General features: G+C 45.9%; 1 protein-coding gene and 1 long non-coding RNA gene across 2 annotated transcripts in view; one reads left to right on the top strand and one right to left on the bottom strand.

The window, feature by feature from the left end:
* PI4KA (phosphatidylinositol 4-kinase alpha) overlaps positions 1–26,914 on the bottom strand; it is a 107,042-nt gene that overhangs the window by 24,467 nt on the left and 55,661 nt on the right. Inside the window, exons 21-35 of the mRNA XM_082202973.1 lie at positions 23,078–23,214; positions 21,147–21,280; positions 19,997–20,079; positions 18,776–18,846; positions 17,357–17,481; positions 17,120–17,201; positions 15,299–15,382; positions 14,062–14,151; positions 13,670–13,789; positions 12,054–12,146; positions 11,265–11,421; positions 6,228–6,355; positions 5,105–5,263; positions 2,624–2,775; positions 918–1,025 (exon numbers count right to left, since the gene is read on the bottom strand). Of these exons, the coding sequence (XP_082059099.1) occupies positions 918–1,025; positions 2,624–2,775; positions 5,105–5,263; positions 6,228–6,355; positions 11,265–11,421; positions 12,054–12,146; positions 13,670–13,789; positions 14,062–14,151; positions 15,299–15,382; positions 17,120–17,201; positions 17,357–17,481; positions 18,776–18,846; positions 19,997–20,079; positions 21,147–21,280; positions 23,078–23,214 (1,723 nt within the window). The remainder of the gene's footprint in view (positions 1–917; positions 1,026–2,623; positions 2,776–5,104; positions 5,264–6,227; positions 6,356–11,264; positions 11,422–12,053; positions 12,147–13,669; positions 13,790–14,061; positions 14,152–15,298; positions 15,383–17,119; positions 17,202–17,356; positions 17,482–18,775; positions 18,847–19,996; positions 20,080–21,146; positions 21,281–23,077; positions 23,215–26,914) is intronic.
* LOC309521247 lies at positions 8,417–10,348 on the top strand. The gene is made up of 2 exons (XR_014214600.1): positions 8,417–9,586; positions 9,939–10,348. It is a non-coding gene; the product is annotated as an uncharacterized lncRNA (long non-coding RNA).

Raw genomic sequence — 26,914 nt, 5'->3', positions numbered from 1 at the left:
GACTCCAAGTCTCCTCCTAGATTCTCTGCGCGGAAGCCTTCTGCGCAGCGTAGGCGTGCCAAGCGGAGGTCCTGTGCTCTCTCCGCTGATTTCACTGGAAGAGTCTCGGAGCCTCCCCTCCGCAGTACTCTCAGCCTCCCCTTTCTCCCTGGTGTCCCTTGGATTTCCTTCCCCAGTGGAAGCTCTCTCTCTCTCCTTGCTAGTTCCCTCCCCTGCATCATTGGAGCGTCTTACCTCTCCTCTTGCCTCTGATGGCAGTTTCCTGACATCCTGGTTGAGATGAAATCCTAAACTATGCTGTAATGTTTACATGAATGAACCTTGGAAAACATGGTCATCTTTCACATCCATTTTCAATCAACTGCGGTCTATCGTTCTGTCCAAACCTTAAACTGTGGCTAAACTTAACTATGACCTAGGGCAGGGATGGCTAACCAGCAACTCTCCAGATATCACTGGACTATAAATCCCATCATCTCTGATCATTGACCATGCTGGCTTGGGAAGATGGGAGTTGTAGTACAACAGCATCTGAAGGGCCACAGCTTAACCATACCTGGTTCAGGAAAACAAGCCAGGATCATAAATCATAGCTTAAAGTTGACTCTCTCTTTTTTAATGCTGCAGTTAAAACTGAAGTAAAAGACTTCCAAAGAAAAAGAAAAAGAGAAAAAGGGAGCAGGTGAGCCCAAGACTCATTCACATAACCAGGCTATTAGGAGCACAGTTCAAAGATTACACCCTTTCTTAACTCGTAGCTCTTTTCCACTTTCAGGGCAGCTACCTAAAACATACAGAGTTGCAATATCTTATTGCTGCGCTGGTATGTTGGGGCAGGGGAGAAAATAAGGGGGGCGCTTGGATTGTCCACTTTACCTTTCTCACATGTTAAGTAAGGAGCAAAAACACAGCAGTACCTGAAATAATCAAAAGCAGTTGAATATATCTTCTCTCTCAAGACATTGCGAATCGTTGCATTTGGGACCACGTCAGCGTGAAGCAGGGACAACCCCAGAGTCAGCAGCCTAAATAATCCCAAAAGTAATGAATAAATAAATACATGAAAAGGAATGCGAATACTCTTCCCTACACATGCTAACAGGTTTCCGATTTCACTTTAAAAAAAATAATAATCCTGTGCGGGCTGATGCAGAAGCATATATTACTGATCGGGGCTCAGGAGCCTGTTACAACACATGCTCTGAACAGGGGCAAACACACACAGTGCTTGCCACGTTTTATGGAGGATGCCTGATTGCAGGGGGGGAAGCCTTTGGCCTTCCAGATGTTGCCAGACTACAACTCCCCATCACACCTGCGGCTGGTGGATGCTGGAGTCAAAACACATCTGGAAAGCCACAGGGATTCCCTAGCCCTGTTTTATTGCACCAAGGCTGCAAGTGCAAGCTCTTTCTTTTTTAAAATGATAATAAAAATGAAGGCACCCCCCCCTGAAATGTGATCCCACTGTACCCTTAACCTCATGGTGTTCTATTGAGAACAGTCAAAATCCAGTGCTGAAGGAAAGCTGGTCAGTTCCAGATTTCGGTGGTGCAAAGGCAGAACGGCTCAGAAGAGATGAAGGGGGGATTAACTCTCCCTGAGTCACTACTTCCAAAATCTATAATTTAGACAAGTGGAACATGGAAACTGCAGAACTGCTAATCCTATGTTCCAACTCTAACCCACCCTAGATTGTGTCCTGATTACATTGTCCCATAAATGTAATTGACAATCAAACCTATTCTTATCTGAAAAATCACGCCCATTTAAGTTTCATAGCTCTGACCTGGATTCTATTCATGATTCACGCCACAGGTGTGGCAAAGAACACGGGAAATAGGTTTGGTTTTGCTTTTGGTCAGGTGAATAGAGGTGCAAACAATGAGTTAGGCTGAACCATCATCTTCAAGATGGCTCCGTATCAATGGATTTGGCTAATTTATTAAGAGAGAGGCAGTGAACATCCATCTCCCAACTAGAGATCTTTTTCTTTTCTTTTTTCTTTTTTTATTATTTGTACCCCGCCCATCTGGTTGGGCCTCCCCAGCCACTCTGGGCGGCTCTCCATAGAAACCAAAAAACACTAAAATATAATACATTAAAAACTTCCCTGAACAGGGCTGCCTTAAGATGTCTTCTGAATGTCAGGTAGTTGTTTATCATTTTGACATCTGATGGGAGGGCGTTCCACAGGGCGGGCGCCACTACCGAAAAGGCCCTCTGCCTGGTTCCCTGTAGCTTTGCTTCTCGCAATGAGGGAACCGCCAGAAGGCCCTCGGTGCTGGACCTCAGCGTCCTAGGTCCTAGATCTGTCCTAGGCTCATTTTCTTTTGCACATAGTTGGGTTCAACAGAGCAAGGCTAAACAACATGATGTCCCCAGATGCTGAGGACACCAAGTCCCACTGGCCCCAGCCAGTGTGGTCAACGGTCAAGGATGATGGGTGGTGGAGTCCACAATACCAGGAGGGCACCATATTGGCTACCCTTGTAACAGAGTCAGAGGCTAGACTGGTCAAGGACTAGGATAGGATACACCCAAGTTACAAAGCCTTTCCCATGTTGCATTTTCCTATTTCTTTCTTTACCCCCACCCCCAAAAAAGAAAGGCACCCACTTACTTGAAACGTGGTCCAATCGCTGCCACGTGCCGATTCATACTGCCTTTTGATCCCCCAATGTTCAGAGAAAGGGATCGTTGGAGCAGACTGGAGAAGATTTCCACCTGGTCAGAGCTACAGTACTTTGCGATTTCAAACCTCTGCACCAGGAACTGCGTCAACAAGAGAAATGCTTATATGCCTCTCTCAACAGAATTAAAACATGGACTGCAAGCTCGCTTTTAAATCTACAGAACTCACTGCCCACAAGACATGCTTACACTTTAAAGGATCTCAAAAGGGGAGAACATGAAAGCCCTCATATCCCGACCACCCAAGATCATATGAAGGAGCCATCGTAATTGTTACCTGTGTTACAGAGACTGGAACGGCCTCAACTACAAATCAGGCATTTACTGCCACCATGCTGCAGAACACCGTTCCAGCAGAGAGATTCAGCAAGCTTTCAGTTTTCAGGAGTCTCTTGAAGGCTTTATGCCAACAAGCCCATGCCATCTGCTTAATTTTTTTCTGAGTAGATAGTCATTTTAGTGGCTCTGGTTTTGTTTTTTTTAATGTTGCTGTACACTCCCCTGACGTTTTGTGAGAAGGTGACATATAAACACCAGGAAGAACTTTCTGACAGCAAGAGCTGTTTGACAGTGGTTCTGGGAGCTGTCTACTTCCCAAAATGTTCATGCTGCCTTCAACCACCAGGTGGCGTCATAGCCCAACCTGATGGCCTTGCATTGCCAAGGGGAAAACGGAACAACTTTTGCCGTCTAGCATTTCATCGGAAGGGTTCGCTACTTAAAGAAGCACTCCTTAGGTTTGTGGATATCAAATCAATGTCCTTTAATGATGTAATGCAAGGAAAACACACAGCTGCCTTGATAGAATGTATTTTCTCCATCTAGTATCCACTGTCGGTGACTCTTTAAAAGGTAAAGGGACCCCTGACCATTAGGTCCAGTCGTGACCGACTCTGGGGTTGCGACGCTCATCTCACTTTATTGGCCGAGGGAGCTGGCGTACAGCTTCCGGGTCATGTGGCCAGCATGACTAAGCTGCTTCTGGCGAACCAGAGCAGCACACGGAAACGCCATTTACCTTCCCGCCGGAGGGGTACCTATTTATCTATTTGCACTGGCATGCTTTCGAACTGCTAGGTTGGCAGGAGCAGGGGCCGAACAACAGGAGCTCACTCCGTTGCGGGGATTCGAACCGCCGACCTTCTGATCGGCAAGCCCTAGGCTCTGTGGTTTAACCCGCAGCGCCACCCGCATCCTTCAGTGACTCTTTAGGGTCCTGCTAACCCAGGGCATGTGATCAGCATTAGCCCCTCAATGCTAGGCTTCGTGCCCAAAGGCTGCCCCTCTAAGGCCCCAGACAAGGAAGCCTTGAAAGAGTATTGGAAGCTCTTACCAGTGCAAACTGTCTGAGCCAAGGGCTCTGTCCAGGGTCCTGAAAGATCTGCTACTAGCCCAGTGTTTCCCAACCTTTTTTGGGCAAAGGCACACTTGTTTCATGAAAAAAATCTCGAGGCACACCACCATGCCAGATGGGGAAAGGTCACTTTTTACTTATGTTAAAAAAAATTAAAAAATAGTAACAGCATAGAAGGTAATGGTTAGGCTAGCATCCCTCTTCCAAATATGCTAGGTTTTTATTTGCAGGGACTGTTCTACATGGGAAAGCATTCAACACTGTCATTCTCCCATCTGCCATCTGAATTGGTACTATTCTGGGTCAACTTACTCTGCTGCATGTGTAGATGAAAATGGCACCAAGTGTGGGGGAGGGGGCAGAACAGGTTTCAGATACAGGATATTAAGCATACACGTACTTCAGATTGAACTGGTTGCTTGCTTTGCAAGTTTTCATTTCCCAAATGACTGCCTTGGCAAGCGCAATACCTACCAGGCTCAACGCCGGTCTCGCGCTGCCGCTTCCCGCGCTCTCAAGGACCTGGGAGGAGGAAGGCGTGAAGGGAATCCCGAAGGCGCGAAAACCTCGCGCATGCGCAGGCCTTCCGCCTGCGACAGCCCAGTAGGCCGGCCGAAGCGAGCGGCGATGGGATGTGGGAGGGAGCTCGCTCGCCGCCCCGCGTGTGCCTATGTGGGGCACGTTACAGCCCCGTGACGTCAGCGCCACGCAGGCAGCCAGGCAGGCAGATGGCGAGAGCCCCGCGCTGGGCGGCCTCTCCTCGCTGCCGCCGCCCCGCCTCTCGCCGCCCGACTCGCCCGCCTCCCTCCCACGGCACACCAGGCAACGTCTCGCGGCACACTAGTGTGCCGCGGAACACCGGTTGGGAAACACTGTACTAGCCTCCCTTGTCAGGCATCCTAGCCCTGACAAAACCCTGGATACCCTCTCCTTCCATTCCAGAATGCTTGCTGGATCTGTACCCTCCCGACACTCCTGTGAGCCCAATCCACCAGCACAGGACATTGCTCCAGCTCTGCTGTAAGGATCTAGCGACTGCAGGAGAGGAGCACTTACTTCTATCCAGATGTAATGCGGCGTGACCTCTGGTGGACACGGTATGGGCTGGCTCTCTTCTGAAGCAGCTAAGGGATCTGCTTCTTTCCGCTCGGCAGAGAACAGGCCAAACTTCTGCTCCACTGTCATTTGCCAGGCCCCTGACATTTCTCGCATGAACTGGGAGGCAGGAGGGAAGAGGAACACAAACGTTTGCTTCATTTCCTGCTTGCTGGTCTAAATTCTGTTCTAAGTGCTGGGGTATACAGTGAACTTTGAGACACATTTTTTGGTTCTGTATGCTAGTTAGTACACAGAAATGCATGCATGTGTACACCTAGTATTCCAAAAACAATATAAGGCCACTTTCAAAGAAAACTGGCCCAAGTTATCCACTCTTGCTAAAAAAAACTGACTGCATTTCTACATATCATGGCACAATCTTTACAAACCACCACTACCCAATGTGTGGAAGTGATATGCCAAGCACAGTAGTTACATGTAAAAAAGGACCTGACAGTTAAGTCCAGTCAAAGGCGAATATGGGGTTGCCATAGTCATCTCGCTTTCAGGCTGAGGGAGCCGGCATATGTCCACAGACAGCTTTCCAGGTCATGTGGCCAGCAGGACTAAACAGCTTCTGGTGCAGTGGGACACCATGACGGAAACCAGAGCACACAGAAACGCAGTTTACGTTCCCGCTACAGTGGTACCTATTTATCTACTTGCACTGGCATGCTTTTGAACTGCTAGGTTGGAAGGAGCCGAGATAGAGCAAGGAGACCTCACCCCGTCGCATGGATTTGAACCACCAACCTTCTGATTGGCAAGCCCAAGAAGCTCAGTGGTTTACACCACAGCACACACACACACACACACCCGCATAGTTATCCAGCTCCTACTGGGCTAAAAGTGCCACTACTATTGCAGAGATGGCAGTGGAAGTTGAAGACCGTGATCTCCATGTCTCTCTGTGCCTCTCAAGCTATGTCAAATTTTTACTCCAGATTCCTTCTGGAGAACGACTCTTAAGACTGCAACCATAAAGAGAGTTACTAGGGACAGTTACTAGGGACCTTTTAAGACATTAACTTCTGCGTAAACGCATCTCAGATTGTGCTGCGAGTGTTTTTGTTTTCCTTACCGGCACTTCTATTCCATTCTTGGCAGCGAGCAGCCATTCCCAACAAGCGATGGCCGTTTCCATGCCGTGCTCACTGAACATTCGCAGTGGGCCCCAGCACAGGTGGTGCAAGAGCTGAGGGTCAGTATCTGAAATGGAAACATTTATACGTAGCAAAAGAGTATTTTAAATGGGTTGGGTCCAGACTTAGTCATACTTAATGTAGACCCACTTAAATTAATAGGGCTCCGGGAAAGAAATGAAAGGAGTGGTGCATAAGTTACAAAACAAATAAGCAACATTTTGCATTTATCACACAAACGTTTTGTTCAACTATAAGCATCTGTAGCTATTTAATCCTGAGACCCTATGATCTAAGGCAGGGGTCTGCAACCTTTAAGACAAAAAGAGCCACTTGGACCCGTTTCCGAAGGAAAAAAAACTGGGAGCCGCAAAACTCGTCATTATAAAAATAACTTTTTTGTCACTTTTTAAAATTATTTCTTTGTTTGACCCCTCAGAATTACTCCTCCTCATAGAAATAAACGTTAAATTAACAAGCTACCTTTTTGTGTGTGTGTGTGTTCTTCACTCCCCTTCAAAACAGTGACCAGCGTACATGCCCCCTTTCAATGCAGTGATCAGCATACATGCCCCTTACAATGTAGCGGGCGGGCGGGTGTGCTGCATTAGCCCTACCAGCAGCCATATTTCGGAACCTATCATGGTGTGAGACTGATTTTTCTTTGGATGCCGAGCTGCAACTCGACAATTGGTGCCCCGTGTGACTGCCTTCGGACTTCACGTTGTTTTTCATTATTCAGCACTCACCAACACGTCGTTCATCCACGTAGTGGATCCCTGGTGAGTGCTCCCGTGTGATTTCTTTCGGACTTCATGCTGTTTTACAACGTTCAGCCTCACCTCGCCTGGCAAGGGCTGCAGACGCATCGTTCATCCACGTAGTGGATCCCTGGTGAGAGCTCCCGTGTGAATGTGATTCTGGACTACGTTACGGACTTATCAGCACTTATCTCCGCCCGGACAGGGCAAAAGGCGCCTCCCTCATCCTCCTAAGGATCCCTCCGGTAAGTGCTCCCTGCTCTTTTTGCAACTCTTGCAATCATGGGAAAGTCTCTCTCTGCACCACAGAAAATTTTTTTTAAAGACCTTAAATTCCTTTTGGCCAGTAACAACCTTGCTGTTCGGAAAGCTGACCTTAAGTCCCTTATAAAAGCCCTGGACACTCACTGTCCCTGGTTCCCCCAGGACGGAAATTGGGAGTTAGACGATTGGAAAAAAATTGGACACTTCTTTCAAAATCATCCTCAGATTGATGTCAAGGTTTTGCATGCCTGGTGTAACGTCTACAAAGCTATGTCGTGCTTAACTCCTTCAAACATTCTTCTGGCTGCTGCAACAGCTTCTTCGCCCGCCCTCCCGGCTCCCGCTTTGCCTGCCTCAAACCTACCTCCTAAACCGCCGGACATTTTCCCTTCGGCTCCTCCTGTCACTCCCCTGCATTCTTCAAATTCTGCAGCACCCCCCGCTCTTCCACCTCCTCCGCCCAAGGCATCTGGCACCGCTTCTACTACTGCTCTCCAAGAATCTCTCCACGCCGCTGCCCCATTGTTGGGTTTTGATTGTACAACTCCTAATCTCTTCCCTGTGATTGCTCCTGCACCCCCAGCCCCCGTCATGCTGACCCAAACCGATGTTCTCGATGGGCTGACAGGAGGAGGAAATTTTCTTCCTATTGCCCAACAGTTGGCCCTTGATCCTATGTATTGGGCAGCCACCACAGCCTCAGCCCAAGAGGCTCTGGCCTCTGTCCCTGATGACAGGAATGAGCGCAATGGTTGGTGGGGGAGCGTCAGACAGGGCCCTACAAAGCCCTATGGACAATTTGTTGATCGCTTGTATAATACCTTCAAGCGGCAAGTTCAGGACCTGGCAGCACAAGAACCGATTGTACGCCAGCTTGTGTTTGATAATGCAAATGAGCACTGTACGCAAGAGCTGCGCCTTCTAATGGCAACATCAAATATAGCCATTGCTGATATGCTTAAAGCCTGCCAGTCAGTGGGCACTGCTAGCCACGGCCTGCTAGCCACGGCCTTGTCCTCCACCGTGTCCCAAATTCCTGCAAAGGCTACAACCTGTTGGATTGACAATGGCTAAGGAAAAAATCCAGCAGACTTTACCCATTACGTATCTGGGACACAAGCTGACAGCATCTGCAGCCATTCCAGTTACACCTCAACTACAGTTTCCTGGTCATCTTAGACTGGTGGATTTACAACAAATCCTTGGACAGCTGAATTGGATAAAGAGTTATTTGGACCTGCCCACCTCCACTTTGTCTCCACTATTTTCTGCCCTTAAAGGACATAAGGATCCAGCGGACAAGATCACAGTCACCTCTGCAATGGAAGAGGCTCTTCCACAGCTGTTCCAGTGTTTCCTGGCACGCTGAAAGGCCATCTTCACCCCTACTGCATTGGCCCCCCTTTTCCCTGGGAAGCCACTTCAACCACCAAACATCATTACAGTTTTGCTGCCTCCTAATAGCAACCATCCCATCTGTGTCATCACGTTTCGTTGGGCTTGGACTTTTGACTCAGCAGTACAAGGAGCAATACATCAGACCTATTTACAGCAAATGGGCTCCTGTATCTGAAGAAATGGTTGTGTGACTTCTTCTGGATTGTGGTTTTTACATGCCAATAATCGAGCCACGAAATATCACGCAGGTTGCTCAGAAACAGCCATTGGACTAATTTACCATTCTCATCCTTATTGGCATCACTTGGATTTTACCCCCAGATATTTTTTTTTCTCCTCCCTCAGGAGTCCTGCCTTATGATGTGTTTCCCTGAGCATGTACAGAGGGCTATCTTGGAACTATTGTGGACTCTTGGCAAGGGAGGGGGTGAGGGGATTTCAGTGTCTTCCAGTTGTTTCATTTTTGTGCTTTGGCATGGTTCCCGGACAGAAAGCGGGTTGCAATGTGGTTCTTTAGCAAGGCTTGCGAAGACAATGGGCTCTGTTCTCGACCTTGTTGCAATCTTTTTAGTTACAGCAAGCGGAATATGCTTGGCTAGTGCCTTTTAGCTGCTGAGAAAAATGATTTTAAAAAGCTTCTCAAAGCTTTGAATTTTTTTTTGGTGGTGGTATTCTAGCATTCCAGTAAATGCTTCATATAAGATTAGCAATAATATGAAGGACAATCGTATAAGTTTATCACCTGTGTTTTGTTGCTTGCAGAAATAGTGCCTTATTGTTTTCGTTTTAATCATAATAGCAAAAAAATTTTAGGTCATTATCCATATTGTAATTGGACATATGAATACATTAATGGATCTTCTTGTTTTCTTAATGTTACAACCATGAGTGGCAGACCAAAGGTTTTAGTTAATAATGTCACAACTTACATGACCTATGAACAACAAGCTGCGTGTAGAGACTTTTATGTTTGGTTCGACTGGATGAGAAAGAGCAGCAGAACTACATGTTTGCTTCAATCTGATTTATGGTTATTTTGTGGCACACGTGCCTACAAAGAAATCCCCTCTGCCTTTTCTGGTACCTGCACGTTAGGTATAGTGGTACCCTTGGTGTATAAAATAGATAAGCTCCCAGCGGTCCGTTTGCGTAACAGAAGGGAAGTACAATCACCTATTTCTCAATATACAGGAACAGCCATCTCTAGGTCCCTTCTGCCTTCTTTAGGTGCAGCCATGAATTACCGTGATCTGCATAAATTGGCAAACTGGACAGAAAATTTGTTCAATTCCACCATTTTGGCTTTAAAAATGATTAACAAAGAAATATCAGAAATAAGAAATGTAGTTCTTCAACATCATTATGCTTTAGATGTGATCCTTGCTTCTAAAGGTGGAATTTGTGCCTTAATTCATTCTCATTGCTGCATGTATATAACTGATCAATCGACCAATATCTCTGCTACTATTGATCATATGGAACAAATGATAGCCCATAATCCTTTGAATCCACCTGAAGGTTTTGATCCATGGGAGTGGTTGTCTTCTTGGTTACCTAATGGATTATGGTTAAGAAAAATATTATTGATTGTAATTGCATGTATTGCTGGCTTCATTATGGTGTGTTGTTGCATTCAATGCATACCCTCTTTGATTTCCCAATGCACTGCATGGTGGTACCGACCACGGCCCACCACAGGGGTTACAAGAGGAATTTATGTTGCAAAGTGTAGACGCTTAGGCAATGAAGTGTACGATTTGGACTAATGGTCCCTCTTTTCCTCTAATAATATAAACAAGAAAAGGGGACATGTGGGAAAATGATTGCTTGTACATGAGAGCATGAGCAAAGTTCTTATTGTTGCAGGGTGATTTCATAGCTAGAAGCATCCTTGGAGCATGAACAGCGTGTGAACAACTCGTGCTGTCCTATATGATTGGCTAACGTAGCATGGCCTGATGCTCGCACGATCTAGTGCGAAGGTCCTTATCTGCTGGCTGAGAACAAATTGCTTGGCTTGTATTTTGTATCTTTCTGATTTCACACAATAAAAGCTGTGCTGCATTAGCCCTACCAGCAGCCATATTTCGGAACCTATCATGGTGTGAGACTGATTTTTCTTTGGATGCCGAGCTGCAACTCGACACCACATGCGGCTCCGGAGCCGCGGGTTGCAGACCCCTGGTCTAAGGGTAGGCACTGATGCTTTTAGTGATGCTTTTGCAATTTTGTGTGTTGTATGCATCCCCCCCCCAAAAAAAGTGTGGTCTACAAATATTTAAATGAATAGCTGTAACGTGCCCTGGGACCTTATGGTGAAGCATGGGCAAGAGACTGATTGATTGATTAAACAAATAAACAAAACAATCAATCAATGAATCATCCGTAAAAAGCTGAATAATTATTTGCCCATCAACCAGTAGACAGAATTCTCTTTTATAGAGAAATAAAAGAACCAGTTTGAAATTCTTCTTTCAGCCTCCTTTTCTGAGGCTTCTCTTCTCTATGCACGTCCACATGGCAGAGCAAGGAAAATCGAACTGTTGTCCTTACCTCTGCTACTTATCAACATGGCTGTCATCTTAAACATGACTTGAGTGTAGTGCGCAGGCTGGCCTGGGTCCAGGGCCTCGTTGAGCTGCTTGATCATTAGTTTACTGAGATCTGAGGTGCGGCCTGTGGCGTGACAGTAATTAATCATCCCAGCGACCTGTTAAGAGAATTTCCAATCAGTTAACAGGGCTTGCAAAAACCTTTAAATGTCTAGTGCTTATCTTTGTGGTCACCTGAATGTTTTCCAACTACTCTACAGTCAAGAAGAGCTTTTCAGCCATGCCCTGTCAAAGCACGGCAAGATTACTATTATAGCCTTTGCAAAATGTGGATTCCGAGTTGTCTTTATTTCATGATGTTTTAATCAATCTTATTCTGCAAACCACTTTTAAGTTTATTTTCGGGTAAAGAAGCGCTGGGTAAAAATTATTAAAATAAAACATTCCCGAATATTCTCTTGCATTCCTTTTGAATCGCCAAGCTTAAACATCTTGTTTGCACGTCATGATCCACGAAAGAATCCCTGGTCAACCAAAAGCTTTTAAAAGTACTAGGAGCTCAGGAAGAATATGATGGATGCCAGAAACATTACACGGTTTGTTTTCACTTCTACATAAAATGTTTTTAGATACTAAAACGTATAACGTTCAAAATAATGTTTCATGCCACAATAAACAGTTTACTGTAAATGAGAAAATGTCACTCAATTTAGTGAAGAGAAACAAAGCAAGAGGGAAACAAATAATGACCCCTGTTTTAATGCCACAGGGCTTAGACTGCTGTACTTACTTCTCCAGCATAGCGATTTCGCAAGTTAAGTGAAGCCATGAAGTTGGAATAGTCTTTCTTTACACAGGCAGGCCTTTCAGTTAACTGGGTTGCCTACAAAAAAAACACAAAAACACATACAATTACTATTTAAGTTATGGGTAGGCAAACCAAGGCCTGGGGGCCGAATCCGGCCCAATCGCCTTCTAAATTCAGCCCACGGACGGTCCAGGAATCAGTGTGTTTTTACATGAGTAGATGTGTCCTTTTATTTAAAATGCTTCTCTGGGTTCTTTGTGGGGCCTGCCTGGTGTTTGTACATGAGTAGAATGTGTGCTTTTATTTAAAATGCATCTCTGGGTTATTTGTGGGGCATAGGAATTCATTCATTCCCCCCTCCCCAAAAAATATAGTCTGCCCTCCCCCCAAGATCTGAGGGACGGTGGACGGGCCCCCTGCTGAAAAAGTTTGCTGACCCCTAATGCAAGTGACACACCAAATTTTTCGCTCTATAGGACGCACCTGACCATAGGACGCACCTTGTTTTGGGTGGGAGAGCAAGAAAAAAAAATTCTCCCTCTCTCTGCTCAATGCCCCTTCAGCGAAGCGACAGGAGAAACGGAGCCCCTTCCATTTCCCCTCCCACTTGGCTGAAGGGGCGCTGCGCAGCTCTCCCTCTCTGCTGAAGCCAGGAGAGTCTTGCTCTCCCGGCTTCAGCGAAAGGAACCTGAAGCCTGCGGAGCGCAGCGGGAACTCGCGCTGTGCTCCGAAGGCTTCAGGCAGCTATCCCTGAAGCCTGGAGAGCGAGAGGGGTTGGTGCACACCGACCCCTCTCGCTCTCCAGGCTTCAGCAAAAGCAACACGAAGCCTCCAGAGCACGGAGGGAGCGCTCCCTCTGCGCTTCGGAGGTTTTGCTTTGCTATCGCTGAAGCCAAGGAGCCTGCATTGGCTCCATAGGACGCACAAACATTTCCCCTTAATTTTTGGAGGGGGGAAGTGCGTCCTATAGAGCGAAAAATACGTGTGTGTGTGTGTGTGTGTGTGTGTACGCGCGCGCGCACACACACAGCCCGCCCCATTCTGCTGCTGTCCAGCAAATGGTATTCAGTGGTATGCTATGCCTGAACATGGAGGTTCTACACAGACACTGCATCTATAATAGCCACTCACAGACTTCCATGGATCTGTCCAGCCCCCTCGCCTTTAAAATTAACTAAGCCCATACCCATCACCACGTCTTGTGGCAGTGAATCTGCTAACTGAACTAGGTGGTGGTGTTCTTGGTGTTTTAATCCCACTCTTTAGCCGGGAAAAGACTCCTGCAGCGGCTTACCGACCCCAGTTATGAAACAGTCCCTGCCTGCAGGCTTCCGATCTAAGAAACAGGACACAAAACGGGCAAAGGGAGCGGCAGGCAGTAGGAAAAAAGCAAGCTCAGGCACTGCAATGCAACTGAGTTGTATGGCGCTGGAAAACTTGAAAGCGTTACGTGAATTCAGAGCGAACTCCTCCTCAATGAAAACTGTTAACTCCCCAGAGAGCACTGGGCTCCACTTGTATAAAATAGTCGCAAAACCAAGAAAAAAAACACAGCAAACTCTGGCCAGTTAACCAAAAAGGTGATTGTCCTCACTCACCCCCAGAGTTGTGTTCTGCCTGTTGTAGCCTGCGAAGTGGAGGATGCTCTCCGTGGCCATAGCTAGCCCTGTGTGCTGGGACAGGCCAGACACCCAGTTCTGATGCTTGTTTAAATATTCCTGAAAGAAGAGCAGAGAGAATAGTCTGAGTGCAAGCAGAAAATTTAAAACAAGGTCCGTATGTTTTATCTTTTGCTGGTCTGTGACCGAAATAAAGTTTGATACTGATACTACTTTAAAACAATGTCTAATACAATATACCGGAAATGGCATTCCCTTCTGTGGGAGAAGAGAGGGAGTACCTTGTTTTAGATAGTATACCTCCATCTATATATAATACACACACACACACTCACACACACCAATATTTAGCTACAACTTGCAGAAGTTACCTGCAAGTGAGATTTGGTGACCGAAGGGGCCCATTTCATGGCTTCTTGGAGGATCATTCCACAGCGTGCAGCAAAATCCTTTACTATACTCTAAAAAAAAGAGACACAAAACAGTCAGCTGGTAAAATGAATTGTTATGCTGAATAATAAAAGCAAAATACAGTTGTACCTTGGTTTTCGAACAGCTTAGTTCTCAAACATTTTGGCTCCCGAACACGGCAAATCCGGAAGTGAGTGTTCAGGTTTGCAAACTATTTTTGGAAGCCCAACATCCGACATGGCTTCCGATTGGTTGCAGGAGCTTCCAGCAGCCAATCAGAAGCCGCGCTTCGGTTTCCGAATGTTTTGGAAGTCAAATGGACTTCCGGAACGGATCCCATTCGACTTCCAAGGTGCGACTATAAAGCAAATATTAAGCTGGGTCGGGCGCACATGCAAAATATCCAACATGTGGCAGTAAAACTGCTAGCACATTTGAAAAGCTAAGCAGGCTCTGGCATGGTTTCAAATTGTGCATTCGATTCCTGCGCTTTATCTAGAACATTGATCAACCCACCCCCACCCCCATTATTAATATTTGATAAATGTATTTAGTATTATTTGGGTGGCTGGTCCAACTCAGAGAGTAGAACCTCTGAAATTAATAGACACGACTAACTTACATCCGTTAATTTCAACCAAGCCTGAGCAGAATTGGGTTTCTTTTCTTTCTTAATTAGATTTCTTATCTGCCTTTCACCAATAATAGCTTGGTGGAAGAACCTCTGCTTGGCATGCAGAAGGTAAAAGGTTCATCCCCCAGCCTCCCCAGAGAGCCACTGTCAGGCAGCGAAGACAACATTAAGCTAGAAGGACCAAATCAGCCTGATTCAGTATAAGGGAGCTTCCCATGTACCAATCCCCACATGTGGAAATCTAGGACAAAGGAAATGGGGTGGGCACACTGGGCAAGTGGGGAGGAAGATGGACTCTTGCTCCTCCGCCCATATGCAACTAGGTAAGCCCATCTACTCCAGCCTGGCAAAGGCAGACAAAATGCTACTCTTGCAGTGCAATACTGCTGCAGTGCAAGGAAACAGAAATGTTCCAAATTATCTGGAAGGAAAAATTATATGAGGCCAGACATAAGTAATTAGTCGCCTTCAAGCATTAACCACGTGCAGGAGCGAGAAGATGCAAATCTAGAAAAGGTCGCAGTAAACTTCAATTCATCTTTCTGCATCCTGGAGTGTCTCACCTCTCTAGCTTCGTATGTATCGGGAACAGTAATTCTATACGGGGCGTCTGGAATGTCATAGTAGGGTTGGTCCTTGTGAATGTCCTGAAAAGGAAAAAAAAACCCTTTAACAAGAATCAGATCACTTTCTTAGAAATGCTGTGTGTTGACATCCATCTGTCTCAAAAGACAATGGAGTGCGCCTCCAGGGGAAGAATTCAACTGCTGCAGAATCACAGTGCCTGCTGTGGCTGCAGAGATGGGTAATTTGTAACTACTGCCTCCCATGTTGTTTTTGCTGTGTTAGCAGCATTGAAGTGACTTCCCCGAGGCGCAAGGCTGGGCAGTGTGTATGGAGATCCCGGGCTGCCCAGAAGACAGGACCCACACCTCGCTGGTAGGTGTGGCGTTTGCCTCCTAGGATGGGTCATAAGGAAAGGGTTAAATGAGTGTGATGTGATTGGCCAGTGGGAATGCAAGGGGTGCAGTCAAAGTTAGAGTGGGAGGTTTTGAAAGTCAGTTGAGGTTTGGGAGTTGGAGAAGGAAGAGGGAGCAATAGCCAGTAGGTTGGTAGAGTTGTATTGTGAGAGAGTGAGAGGAATTGTCAGGTGGAGTCAGGTAGATAGTTGGGGATAATCAGTTTGAAGTTGTTAGGAACTAAGATTAAGAAACTGTCAAGAAAAACTAACTGAAACCATAAGCTTGTTCCTGCATTTAAAAATAAACAAGATAGCAGTAACAAGTAACAACAAGACAGCAGCCAGCTTGCTGAACCCTCATGTCCTATTTTGAGCAGTACTCAATAAAAACCATTGCCAAGTTTGCTCCTCAGAAAGGTTCTGCCGTCACCTAGAGCATTTGCTATTGCTTTGCGATGTAAGAAGAATGAGCCCTGAATTCATGCGATCGATAGATCTCTCTCCAACAGAACCACACTGCTTTTCAGTTCCACGTAAAGTTAAGGAAATACAAGGCCATGTTATTAGCTAACGATTTCATGGGTTAGTGTCACATGAATGATCTTCATGCTCATATGCTCCTTCTTCCTCTCCACGCTACAATTCTCTCCCTAACTTCCAGGCTAGCAGCAAACCATGGTTTGTTGTTCCACCCAAACCACAGTTCTCTGTTGAATCTGAACTGACCCTCAGATTGTTCTCCTTTATTCCTGGATCCACAATGCTCTAAACTTGATTATTTGTTTATGTTAACAACTGTCTGGACTCCGTGTGTTCCCGTGAGAAACGGAGTGGTAGCAGCGAAGAAAGTAATCACAGTGGTGGCACAGGGTCAATAGACCGTCAAACGTCCAGGGGCCCTGTCCGATCGCCACAGTAGGGTCCAGAGGAAAGCAGAGCAATACATTTGGCACCAGCTTGGCTGCAGGAGTTGTTGGAAGGAAATGTACAAGGCACCACCCAACCATCTTAGGAACTCCACTCTGGATTTGTGCAAGATTTACTCCAGAGGGAAGTATCAGCATGCATGGGAGAACCCAACATCTACAAAAATTCAAAAGGTTTTCAGGAAAAAAGCCCTAGGCGTTCTCAATAACCCAACGAAGGCTGAGCATTCTCAGTTACTGGACAATGATGAGTGTCTTTTGCGGGATGGGACAGAAAACCAAGGGAGAAGTGGAATAGAATATCCTGGAGGAAACGAAGAGGGGCTGGCCAGTTATTTCAAGGATAAGGAACCATGTTTCAGCCCAAGGGACACAATCGCTTCTGCTCAACTTTCTGCAGAAGCAAATGTGGGCAGAGCAACTTATGCAGTACAAGAACTCTACAAAGGGGTTTCAAAATCAAATAATAATAATATGGTTAATATGAAAATACTTACTGCACTCAAAGACAGGGAGAGGGTCTGGAGGATATCTAACATGGTCTTCAGCACTGTTCCACTCCAAAGTAAGTGAGGGAACCTTGGAACAAAAAAGACATGTACAAAAGTCTTCATCAGTCTAGTTGTTACACAAAGCAGAGGGTGGGAATGAAGGGAGGAAAATACAAAAACCAAGGGAGAGTTGCTGTTCCATGAACATCAAAATAAGGACAGCATATTTAAAAATACACTCACTTGTCTACAAGGCCAGATAAGTACTTATCGGCGACCCGTCTGATCCTCTTATGAATATGATTGAAATTCACCAGCAAAAACTGAGCGTGTCTTTCCAGCTCTTCTTCGTTTTCTTTCGTTTTAGCCTAAACGTGTAAGAGAAACATGAGGCTTCTTGTTGTTCCTTTAAAACAGTTGCTAAATCACTGCTTAAGGTCGCAATACTATGTACGCTAATATCTGGATAAAAATGTCTAAGACTGTTATAGGAAAATAGGACTTGGCTTTGCATTAGGATTTATCTCTTATCTAGCACCATTAATGAGTGGGGTAGAGAGTAACAAGACAGCAGCCAGCTTGCTGATCCCTAATGTCCTATTTTGAGCAGTACTCAATAAAAACCATTGCCAAAAACCATTGCCAACCTCAGAAAGGTTCTGCCGTCACCTAGAGCATTTGCTATTGCTTTGCGATGTAAGAAGAATGAGCCCTGAATTCATGCGATCGATAGATCTCTCTCCAACAGAACCACACTGCTTTTCAGTTCCACGTAAAGTTAAGGAAATACAAGGCCTTGTTATTAGCTAACGATTTCATGGGTTAGTGTCATATGAATGATCTTCATGCTCATATGCTCCCTCCTCCTTCTTCCTCTTCATGCTACAATTCTCTCCCTAACTTCCAGGCTAGCAGCAAACCATGGTTTGTTGTTCCACCCAAACCACAGTTCTCTGTTGAATCTGAACTGACCCTCAGATTGTTCTCCTTTATTCCTGGATCCACGATGCTCTAAATGTAGGGAGAAAGGCACTCTGAAGGTTTTTAGGACAGGTTTCAATTAAGGGCTAAAGGAAGTTCCACCTGCCGTTTCTATGCAACAGTTTTTCAATGTGTCGGAGCAACAGCAGAGGAGCCAATCTGCTAGCCTAAGGATTTAATGTGGAAGTGCATCAGGGTTGTATCCAATGCAGTGCTTATTAAAGTCAATTTGAGGTAGACTTGTTATGCTGGCGAAACGCTTTGTGCCAGTGAAACGTTGTGCAAGGGAACGCATTAGCGTAGTAGCTTTGTTGCACGATAAGACTGTGAAATCTGTTGCACAAGGAGTTTCTGCCAGCGCCACTGTTGCGTTGGGGTTCCTCTGTTGTCACAGCTGAAACTCACCCATCCATTAGTACAAGGGTCCTTTCGTAGCGGACAGAGAAATTGGATGCAGCCCCAAGTCAAGGATGGGGAACTGGTGTCTGTCCAGATGTTGTCAGACTCCACCTTTCATCAGCCTCAGTTGGCAGAGGCCAAGGTGAGGGATGACACTAACTGTACTCCAGCAACATTGAAGGTTCACAGGTTCCCCATCCCTGTTCTGCACTACGTTTGCAAAAGCACTCTAGATTTGGGCTGACCTAAGGAGGCGTTTTGTCATTGCCATGGTTAACTTACTTTGTCAGCCATCATGCAGAGGAAGGCTTCAAACACCTTGTCTGCTACGGCTATGACACACTGCATCATACCTGAAAGGAGGAAGCAAAAGAAAAGAAATGTTGGCTGTGCTTATTTTTTACCCATTTTCTCCTGAAACTCTGGGACAGATTTCCTTCTCGGTAGAGCTAAAGGGGGAGGTTTTGCATCACTCATGCCTCCATCCTAAATATCATTTCCCCTGGACTTAATGAATGTATTGCCTAACCTCCATCAGTCCTTTAAATCCTTCAAATCTCCATTAAAGGTGACTTTAATTGCATGAAAACCATTTCCCACCAACTGCCTGATGCTAAAGATTCCAGGAGACAAGCAGGCAGGTGAAGACAACACTGGGGGCCTGTTTCTGTTACAGCTGGACAATCTCTTCTCCCCACAAGCCTGTCTACTGCACACTGCCCAGGGGGAAGGATCTTGAAGATTTGTCATGTTGTTGTTCATTATGATTTTACTGGTGCAGTTTGAAACATTTGAAGTTGCTTTGGATAGATTTGTATCCTGAAGAGGCAGGATGCAAACGAGTATCATAAACAAACACATAAGATGTGCATCTTATTTTTTATTTATTTAACAATCCACCATAAGGGAAAGAGCACAATTTTTGTACCTGTGGGGATGGGCTTAAACCTCTCTTTCCCTACCAGAGTCCTGACAAAAATTATCCACCTACCCCCTTGTGGGAAGGAAGCCACCAAAAAGGCAACCCAATAATTATGCTACACTATATGAAATGAGGGACGCGGGTGGTGCTGTGGGTTAAACCACAGAGCCTAGGACTTGCCAATCAGAAGGTTGGCGGTTCGAATCCCCGCGACGGGGTGAGCTCCCGTTGCTCAGTCCCTGCTCCTGCCAACCTAGCAGTATGAAAGCATGTAAAAGTGCAAGTAGATAAATAGGTACCGCTCCAGCTGAAAGGTAAACGACATTTCCGTGTGCTGCTCTAGTTTGCCAGAAGCGGCATAGGCATGCTGGCCACATGACCCGGAAGCTGTATGCCGGCTCCCTCGGCCAATAAAGCGAGATGAGCGCCGCAACCCCAGAGTCGACCACAACTGGACCTAATGGTCAGGGGTCCCTTTACCTTTATATGAAATGAAAGCTGGCTAAAGTTTGTTTAATTCTGTTACAGCCAGACACAAATCTGTCTACCTTAAGTAAAACACAATCTATATACAGTCTCACCCGATTTGTCTTTTTGAATAGCTTTATCCTCAAAATAACAAAACATCACTTGGAAGCGATCTGGGTCTGTTGAACGCAATACCCTAGGAGAGAGAATATGAGAAATGCGTTTGACATAGAAATACAGGTGAAGGAGGCTTTTTAAAGTGCCCATTCGTGGAAAACAGCTGTCTTTTCCTTACCTGGTATGGAATTCTAACTGAAAACCTTGTTTTAAAATGTAACTGCTAAAAGCTAAAACTCTTGCAGGAGTTGCCTTCCATTTTGCACTCATCATGTCATCCACTGGCATAAGATGTGACAATAGCCACCAGCTTAGGGTCAAATTTCATGTCATGCTTATTGCGCAGCTTAATGTTATTCTTTAATTAATTATAGCCACAGGGATTTTGAGGGGGGGAGAACTGTTAACAGAGAAAGTAGTACACAGGGAGGCTTATCCCTTCCCTACCAAGCCACAACCTCTGCAAAACCACCAACTCCCATTACAGCTACACGGCAGGGTCAAAAAAATTAAAATGTTCCTGTTTTGCTTACCATTATTGGAAACTTTTTTTAACTAAGGCTCATAGTTCATGAGGCTGGATTAGGAAGGCTAAACCTCCCTGCACACAGCTGTAATTGTTTAATGGAAAAACAAGAGACACAGCTGAACCATTTTGCATTAAGTTGCCCAGTTTGAAAAAGGATTAAAGAATTAGTGGGGGGAAAGCACAAAGTCAAAGTGCATAAAATGCCAGAAATTGGTTCGGACATGATGCAAAGCCAAACCAAGATGTGGCACAAAACTGCAAGCTTCCAGGCTCCCTAAGAGAAGGAGGGCAACCACTTCATTCCTCCCCAGTCATTTTGCTGAAGTGCCACGCTGACCTAAGACATTGGTTGTCTTAGCGTGTTGTCCAAATCCATCCTTATGGTTTAGCTTTCCCAGACAAGCCATGAACTGTAAACCAAGGTCTGCCCTATGGTTTACAATCTGTGGTTTGTTCAAGAGAACTAAACTACAAGCCCAGGTTCAGACGGCACAGTAAGCCAAACCATGGCTTAACTCGTCTCCCAGAGCCTGTGTGCTTGTGCTAAACCATGGTTTGGTTTAGCATGACAAGCAAACAGGGCACTACAAAATCACGAGCAGGGCTTAAAAAGGTACCTCATGCATTCTAGACGGTACACAGAGAGCAGGTAGGTAGACATGGCAAAGTCCAGCTTATTGATCAGGGCAGATACGTCTGGCGGAGGATCCAAAAGATTGATGATGGTGCTCCGTAACTCATTCAGTTCAGCCTAAGAGCAAAACAAGAAAAACAACCATCAGCTACCCCAAACATGAGTTACTTAACCTGTAGAATTCCTCTGAACACCCGTTACTTTTGTACTTTATACAAAGGGAATTAAAACAATGGAAGCATAAAAAACCCTTTTGCAGGATATAGAAAGGTGCTCAAAGTGTTTCACAGCACATCCTGAGAGAAGACAAACACTATGTGTTTGGCTTACAAGTATCAAGATGCAAGAATGCTGACGCGGCTCGATGCGATTCATCACAAGTCAGGATGAAGTCTGCCAAAAAAAAGAAAGATTCCCACGGGGTGTCGGCTTTTATTTTTCTTCCATCATGAGAGCATAAGCAGTCGCCAGCTAACTGCTCCACTCGCAAGCAAGCAGAGGAGCACTACAGCTTATGATACGGGGAGGGAATCAGGAAACTGGATCGATGCAAATAACTTCTGAAAGGGCAGGGAGATACAAAACCAAGTTGCTGTCTACTACAACTTCAAAAGTTTTGACAGGTAAGTATCAAAAGCAGGAAAAACAAGGACTGTCTCTTTCTTTCTTTCTTTCTTTCTTTCTTTCTTTCTTTCTTTCTTTCTTTCGTTCGTTCTTTCTCTCCCTCACTCTCAACTGATACCCCTGGGGCAGAACTACATGTTATGAGGTTAACATAGGACCCCTCCAGACCTCCTCTTTCTCAGACATTCACCCTGTTTTGCTTAGGTGGAGGTTATACAATGTCTTTACTGAGCATCCATTCCGTTTTGTTTGCAATCAGTCACTTACTCCACACTCTTCAGTGCATTTCCCTATCACATTTCTAAGCTGCAAAATCTGTTTGTTTTTTAAAGTGGATTTGTTGCACCAGGGGAACAGGGGCTATATTCCACTTTAACTGTGCAAGCTACATTTTCAGGGTTTGATTAAATCCCTCCGGTCAAAGTACTGACAACCTGGGGGTGCCCAAACCCATAACTGCCTTGTAATACCTGTTAGAATTCCTGCTCCGTGATTGCAGTCATGGGATTTTGTCTATCACATGACGGTGTATGTTTTGACTCCACAGAGTTGGAAGTGACAGAGACAAGATGTTTGTGTTACTGTGTTCTGTGAAGTGGGACTATTGTCCTTTGTTCTTTTTCTCTTTGCTGTCTGATGCTAGAGAGAGAGGGAGCCATGTTGCAGTGCTCCGTGTGTGTTTGTATGCAAATAAACGTAGATTAGCCAAAATGCTGAGTTCTGTTACGCAAACTGCAAAGACTCTGCGAATCCCTAAGTGTGCCGGTGTCTGTTGGCGTTGGTCGCTGTGATGTTCGGGCAGAAGAAAGCTTTTGAAGCTCCCGAACGAACAAGCAGGAGGGAGAGAACATGCCAGTCGGGCATGTGTCTCTGCCAAGGTCCTACTCGAGCTCCTGACAACACCAAGGCCAGGCAGTAGTGCCTTTGTGGGGAGAAACAGCAGGCAGTGCTTGACCTCTCTGGCTGCCTACTGATTCTCTCCCACATGCCCTTCCCTTTGGGTGTTTTTAAGACTGGAAGCATTGGCAGGAGTCCTGGAAGAGAAAGGTTCAGCACCCCTTCCTCTTCCTGCCAATTCTCTCCTGCAAAAGATCCACATCCCTCATTGCATTGCTAGCCTGTATAATGTTTAGTTCTGCTTGGGGATTTCAGTGAAGTTGCTTCTTAAAAAAATACCTTTGTTCTCTTTAAGGTGGGAGCTGCATAACACAGGAGGGTATTTCTATGATCTCAGCACCCCATTCACTCTGTGCATTAATGAGGGTCTGAAAAGAAGGGGGCAGGACTTACGGAAGTGACTGTGTCATTTTTCATAGCTGAGTTGTACTGAAGAACAGAGCGGAGAGGCTCTTTGCTAGGAAACGTCAGTAGCGGCGACTTGGTTGCTATCTCACAAACACCCTCATACCACTCTTCTGGCCAAAGACCTAAAATTTGGAGACAAAAGAACATTATACCAGGTCCAGAATGTGGCAGCTAGACGGGTGACAGGGAGCGGCCGCCGAGACCACATAACACCGGTCCTGAAAGACCTACATTGGCTCCCAGTACATTTCCGAGAACAATTCAAAGCATTGGTCCTGATCTTTAAAGCCCTAAACAGCCTTGGCCCTGTGTACCTGAAAGAGTGTCTCCACCTCCATCGTTCAGCCTGGACACTGAAGTCCAGTGCCGAGGGCCTTCTGGCTGTTCCCTCACTGCAAGAAGTGAGGTTACAGGGAACCAGCAGAGGGCCTTCTTCAGGGACTACAACTCTCATCATCCCTAGCTAACAGGACTACTGGTCAGGGATGATGGGTATTGTAGTCTCAAAACATCTAGAAGGCCGAGTTTGCCTAAGCCTGGCCTTCTCAGTAGCGGCGCCCACCCTGTGAAACGCTCTCCCATCAGATGTCAAGGAAATAAACAACTATCTGACTTTTAGAAGACATATGAAGGCAGCCCTGTTTAGGGAAGTTTTTAATGTTTGATATTTTATCACTTTTGTTATTAATAATAATAATATTCTGTTGGGAGTCACCCAGATGGGCAGGGTATAAATTATTATCATTATTATCGTATTTTTTTTTTAATATTTTTATTGGGTTTTCACATTTTATATAGACAAAAGCAAAACACAGAACACCAAAACAAACATAAAAGACGACAAACATGTACAATTTCTTAACATCTTATTTTCTAACCCTGGTCCTTGACTTCCCCCCACCCCCACCCTTGCCTCCCTATTCCCAAATTTATGTCAGCAAGTTGGCATTTCCTTTTCCATCTTAATATTAATCCTTTTATAAAGAAAAACAAAAATAAATTTTCCCTAAGTTGGACCCCAATTCTCTTCCCTCGATTTCTCATTTTTTCTTGAATAATTTTCTTATTAACTAAACCCCCTGGTCTTGAGTGTTGTTTAAATTTAAATGCTTCCCTCCCTCCCATCCCTGGTTTGCGTCCTTTCCCAAGACATGTCCAAAATAACAGTTTTTAGCCTGGGTTCCGCACGTCCGAGGCTCTCAAATCTCTTTCAGTCCCTCTCCGCCGGTTTTGTTGGTAGTCCTTTTTGTCGGTCATCGAGTCTCGAAAGAGTTCCTTCACAATCAATCCAATCAGTCCATAGTCTCTTCCCATATTTAAAAACATCTGCTGAAGGATTTCCACGAGGCCTGAGTCTTGATGATAATCAAAATCAAAGTCTATGTGGAGGCCCCAATTGTACTTCTTTATTTCAAGTTCCTGAATTCCATAAACTCCCGGGGCCTCCACTTTCGTCTTCTGTATCTTTCGTAGGCTTAAAATGGATTTAATCCAATAGTCTCCTTGCTTGTATTCTCCAGATGTCGGCTTCTGGTTAGTATTTTCCCACTTAACTTGTTCTCTTTCTTGTTTTGTCTTCTCCTCTTCTTTGTTTATTATTTCGAATTCAGCTGTGGGTTCTTTCGCACTCAAGTCCTCATTACATTCAGCAGAGCTACTTGTTTCAGAATTCAAGGTCATCAGTTGTTTACTCATAGCTGTAGTCTGCTCCTGTAAAGTTCCCACCAGTGAAAACATCCTTTCGATTTCTCTCAGTATCTTTCCACCCACAGCCATTGTAATTCCACAGAATTCCCCCTAGAGGGAATCTGGTTACTTAATGTTCTTTTCTCCAACAATCCTCTGTCCTGTTATTGTTTCTTTGTTTCCAACAATTTTGATTCAATTGTAACTCCTTTTAATCCGGAGAGATCTTAGATAACAATTTTTCCACTGTTAACAGTCCATTTGACAGCTTTGACAGCTGTCAAATTCTGCTCCTCTATACAGGCTCCAAAGCAGGTCGCTCCCGGGCCCGGGAGGGAGGGTTGTTTACAACAAAACAAAGTCTCTTCCAACACTCCACTCTCCTGCTCAAATTTGCCTTTCCAAATCTTGGAAGTTACTGTCTTTTTGAAACTCACCCTTTACAGGATAGGCACTCCAGCTTAGCTCTTATATCGTTGCTCTGGATCGTCTGCAAGGGGGGGGTGGGGACTTCCTTTTAGCACACCCCGGTCGTCTCAAATTCAGAAGGTAAAATTTTTAAAGTTCAGTTCCAGATTACTCACGGGTTCTTTTTTTTTTTCAGTCCAAATTTCAAGGAAGGAAGTCAGCGCTCTCCAGTTATGGCTCGCGGCTTCGCTCAGCGGCGGTAGCGATCGACTCTCAGTGCCGCGCCGTCCCCCGTATCCCCTCCGTAGCCTTTAAAAAGGCTCTTCGCGAATCAGGGGGGGCGCTTAAGGCACCCGCCGAGTCTTCAGTCTGCAGGCTTCCGCGCCTGCGGTTTTTAAGGGTCCCCGTGTCGCCGGCACGGCAAAGACCCATCCACCGCTGAGCCGATTCCCTCCGGAGCTCGGAGGGAATCCGCCATTTCCAGATCGCGCCAACCCGGAAGTCCTTATTATCGTATTTTTTGCCCTATAGGACGCACCGTCCCATAAGGCGCACCTAGTTTTTTTTGGGGGGGGGAAATAAAGGGCAAAAAATTATTTCCCCCCCAGGCGCGGGGCTGGGGCGGCCCGAGCTTCCCCCGACCCCAGCCCCCAAACAGGCAGCTCTCTGCAAGCCGTGGGAGCCCAGCGCTGGCTCCCGCTGCTTACGGAGAGGTCCGCGAAGCCTGGACGCGCTGATCTCAGCGTGTGCAGGCTTCGGGATGCCGGCAACTCTCCTCAAGCAGCAGGAGCCCTCCCGCTGCTTGAGGAGAGGTCCGCGAAGCCTAGACGCGCTGATTTCAGCGCGCGCAGGCTTTGGCATGCCGGCAACTCTCCCCAAGCAGCGGGACCGTTCCCGCTGCTTGCGGAGAGGTCCGCAAAGCCTGGACGCGCTGATCTCAGTGCACGCAGGCTTCGGCATGCTGGCAACTCTCCGCAAGCAGCGGGAGCGCTCCCGCTGCTTGCGGAGAGGTCCGCGAAGCCTCGAGAGCGAGAGGGGTCGGTGCGCACCGACCCCTCTCGCTCTCCAGGCTTCAGCGAAAGCCTGCATTCACCCCATAGGACGCACACACATTTCCCCTTCATTTTTGGAGGGGAAAAAGTGCGTCCTATAGGGTGAAAAATACGGTATCATTATCATCATCATCATCATCATCATCTCTGGGCATTAAGACCAGAACCATGATCAACCAGGATGCTGTCATTGGGGGAAGAACTTTTATAAAGGTAAAAGTAACAAAAATTAGTTTGAGTCACACTAGGCTTTTTACATTTGGATATCAGAAACCCTTTCAAAAAGATTAAAGCTTGGTTTGCATGCAGTCGCAATTTGATGTTAATTGACTGAGCCTTGGGCTCATATGCTCCTTCCTCCCTTCATCCAATCAGATTTCCTCCTTTTTGTCACAAGCCACACCATTTGACCCCCAAACCATGAGCGACAGCTGGATTATGACTCTGGTTTTAGAGGGCAGGCAAAAACAAAAACAAAAACACAGAGAGTTTGCCGGTTCAGGTGTGATGGGTAGAACTTAGCAGGACAGAACCCAATGGACTTAAAACTGAGTGCCAGTGAATGGTATAGAATTAGACCGCTCAGTCTATCCCCATTTATGGGTTTCTTGTCACAACCACAACAGGACAGTACAGCTATGATATTTCTTGCTGCTGCTGCTGCTGCTGCTGCTAC

Source organism: Podarcis vaucheri (genome assembly GCF_965113315.1).
Source record: "Podarcis vaucheri genome assembly, chromosome: 16".
Classification (NCBI taxonomy): Eukaryota; Metazoa; Chordata; class Lepidosauria; order Squamata; family Lacertidae; genus Podarcis; species Podarcis vaucheri.
The sequence above is the reverse complement of the archived record's forward strand: the minus strand, read 5'-3'. Positions and strand labels throughout refer to the sequence as shown.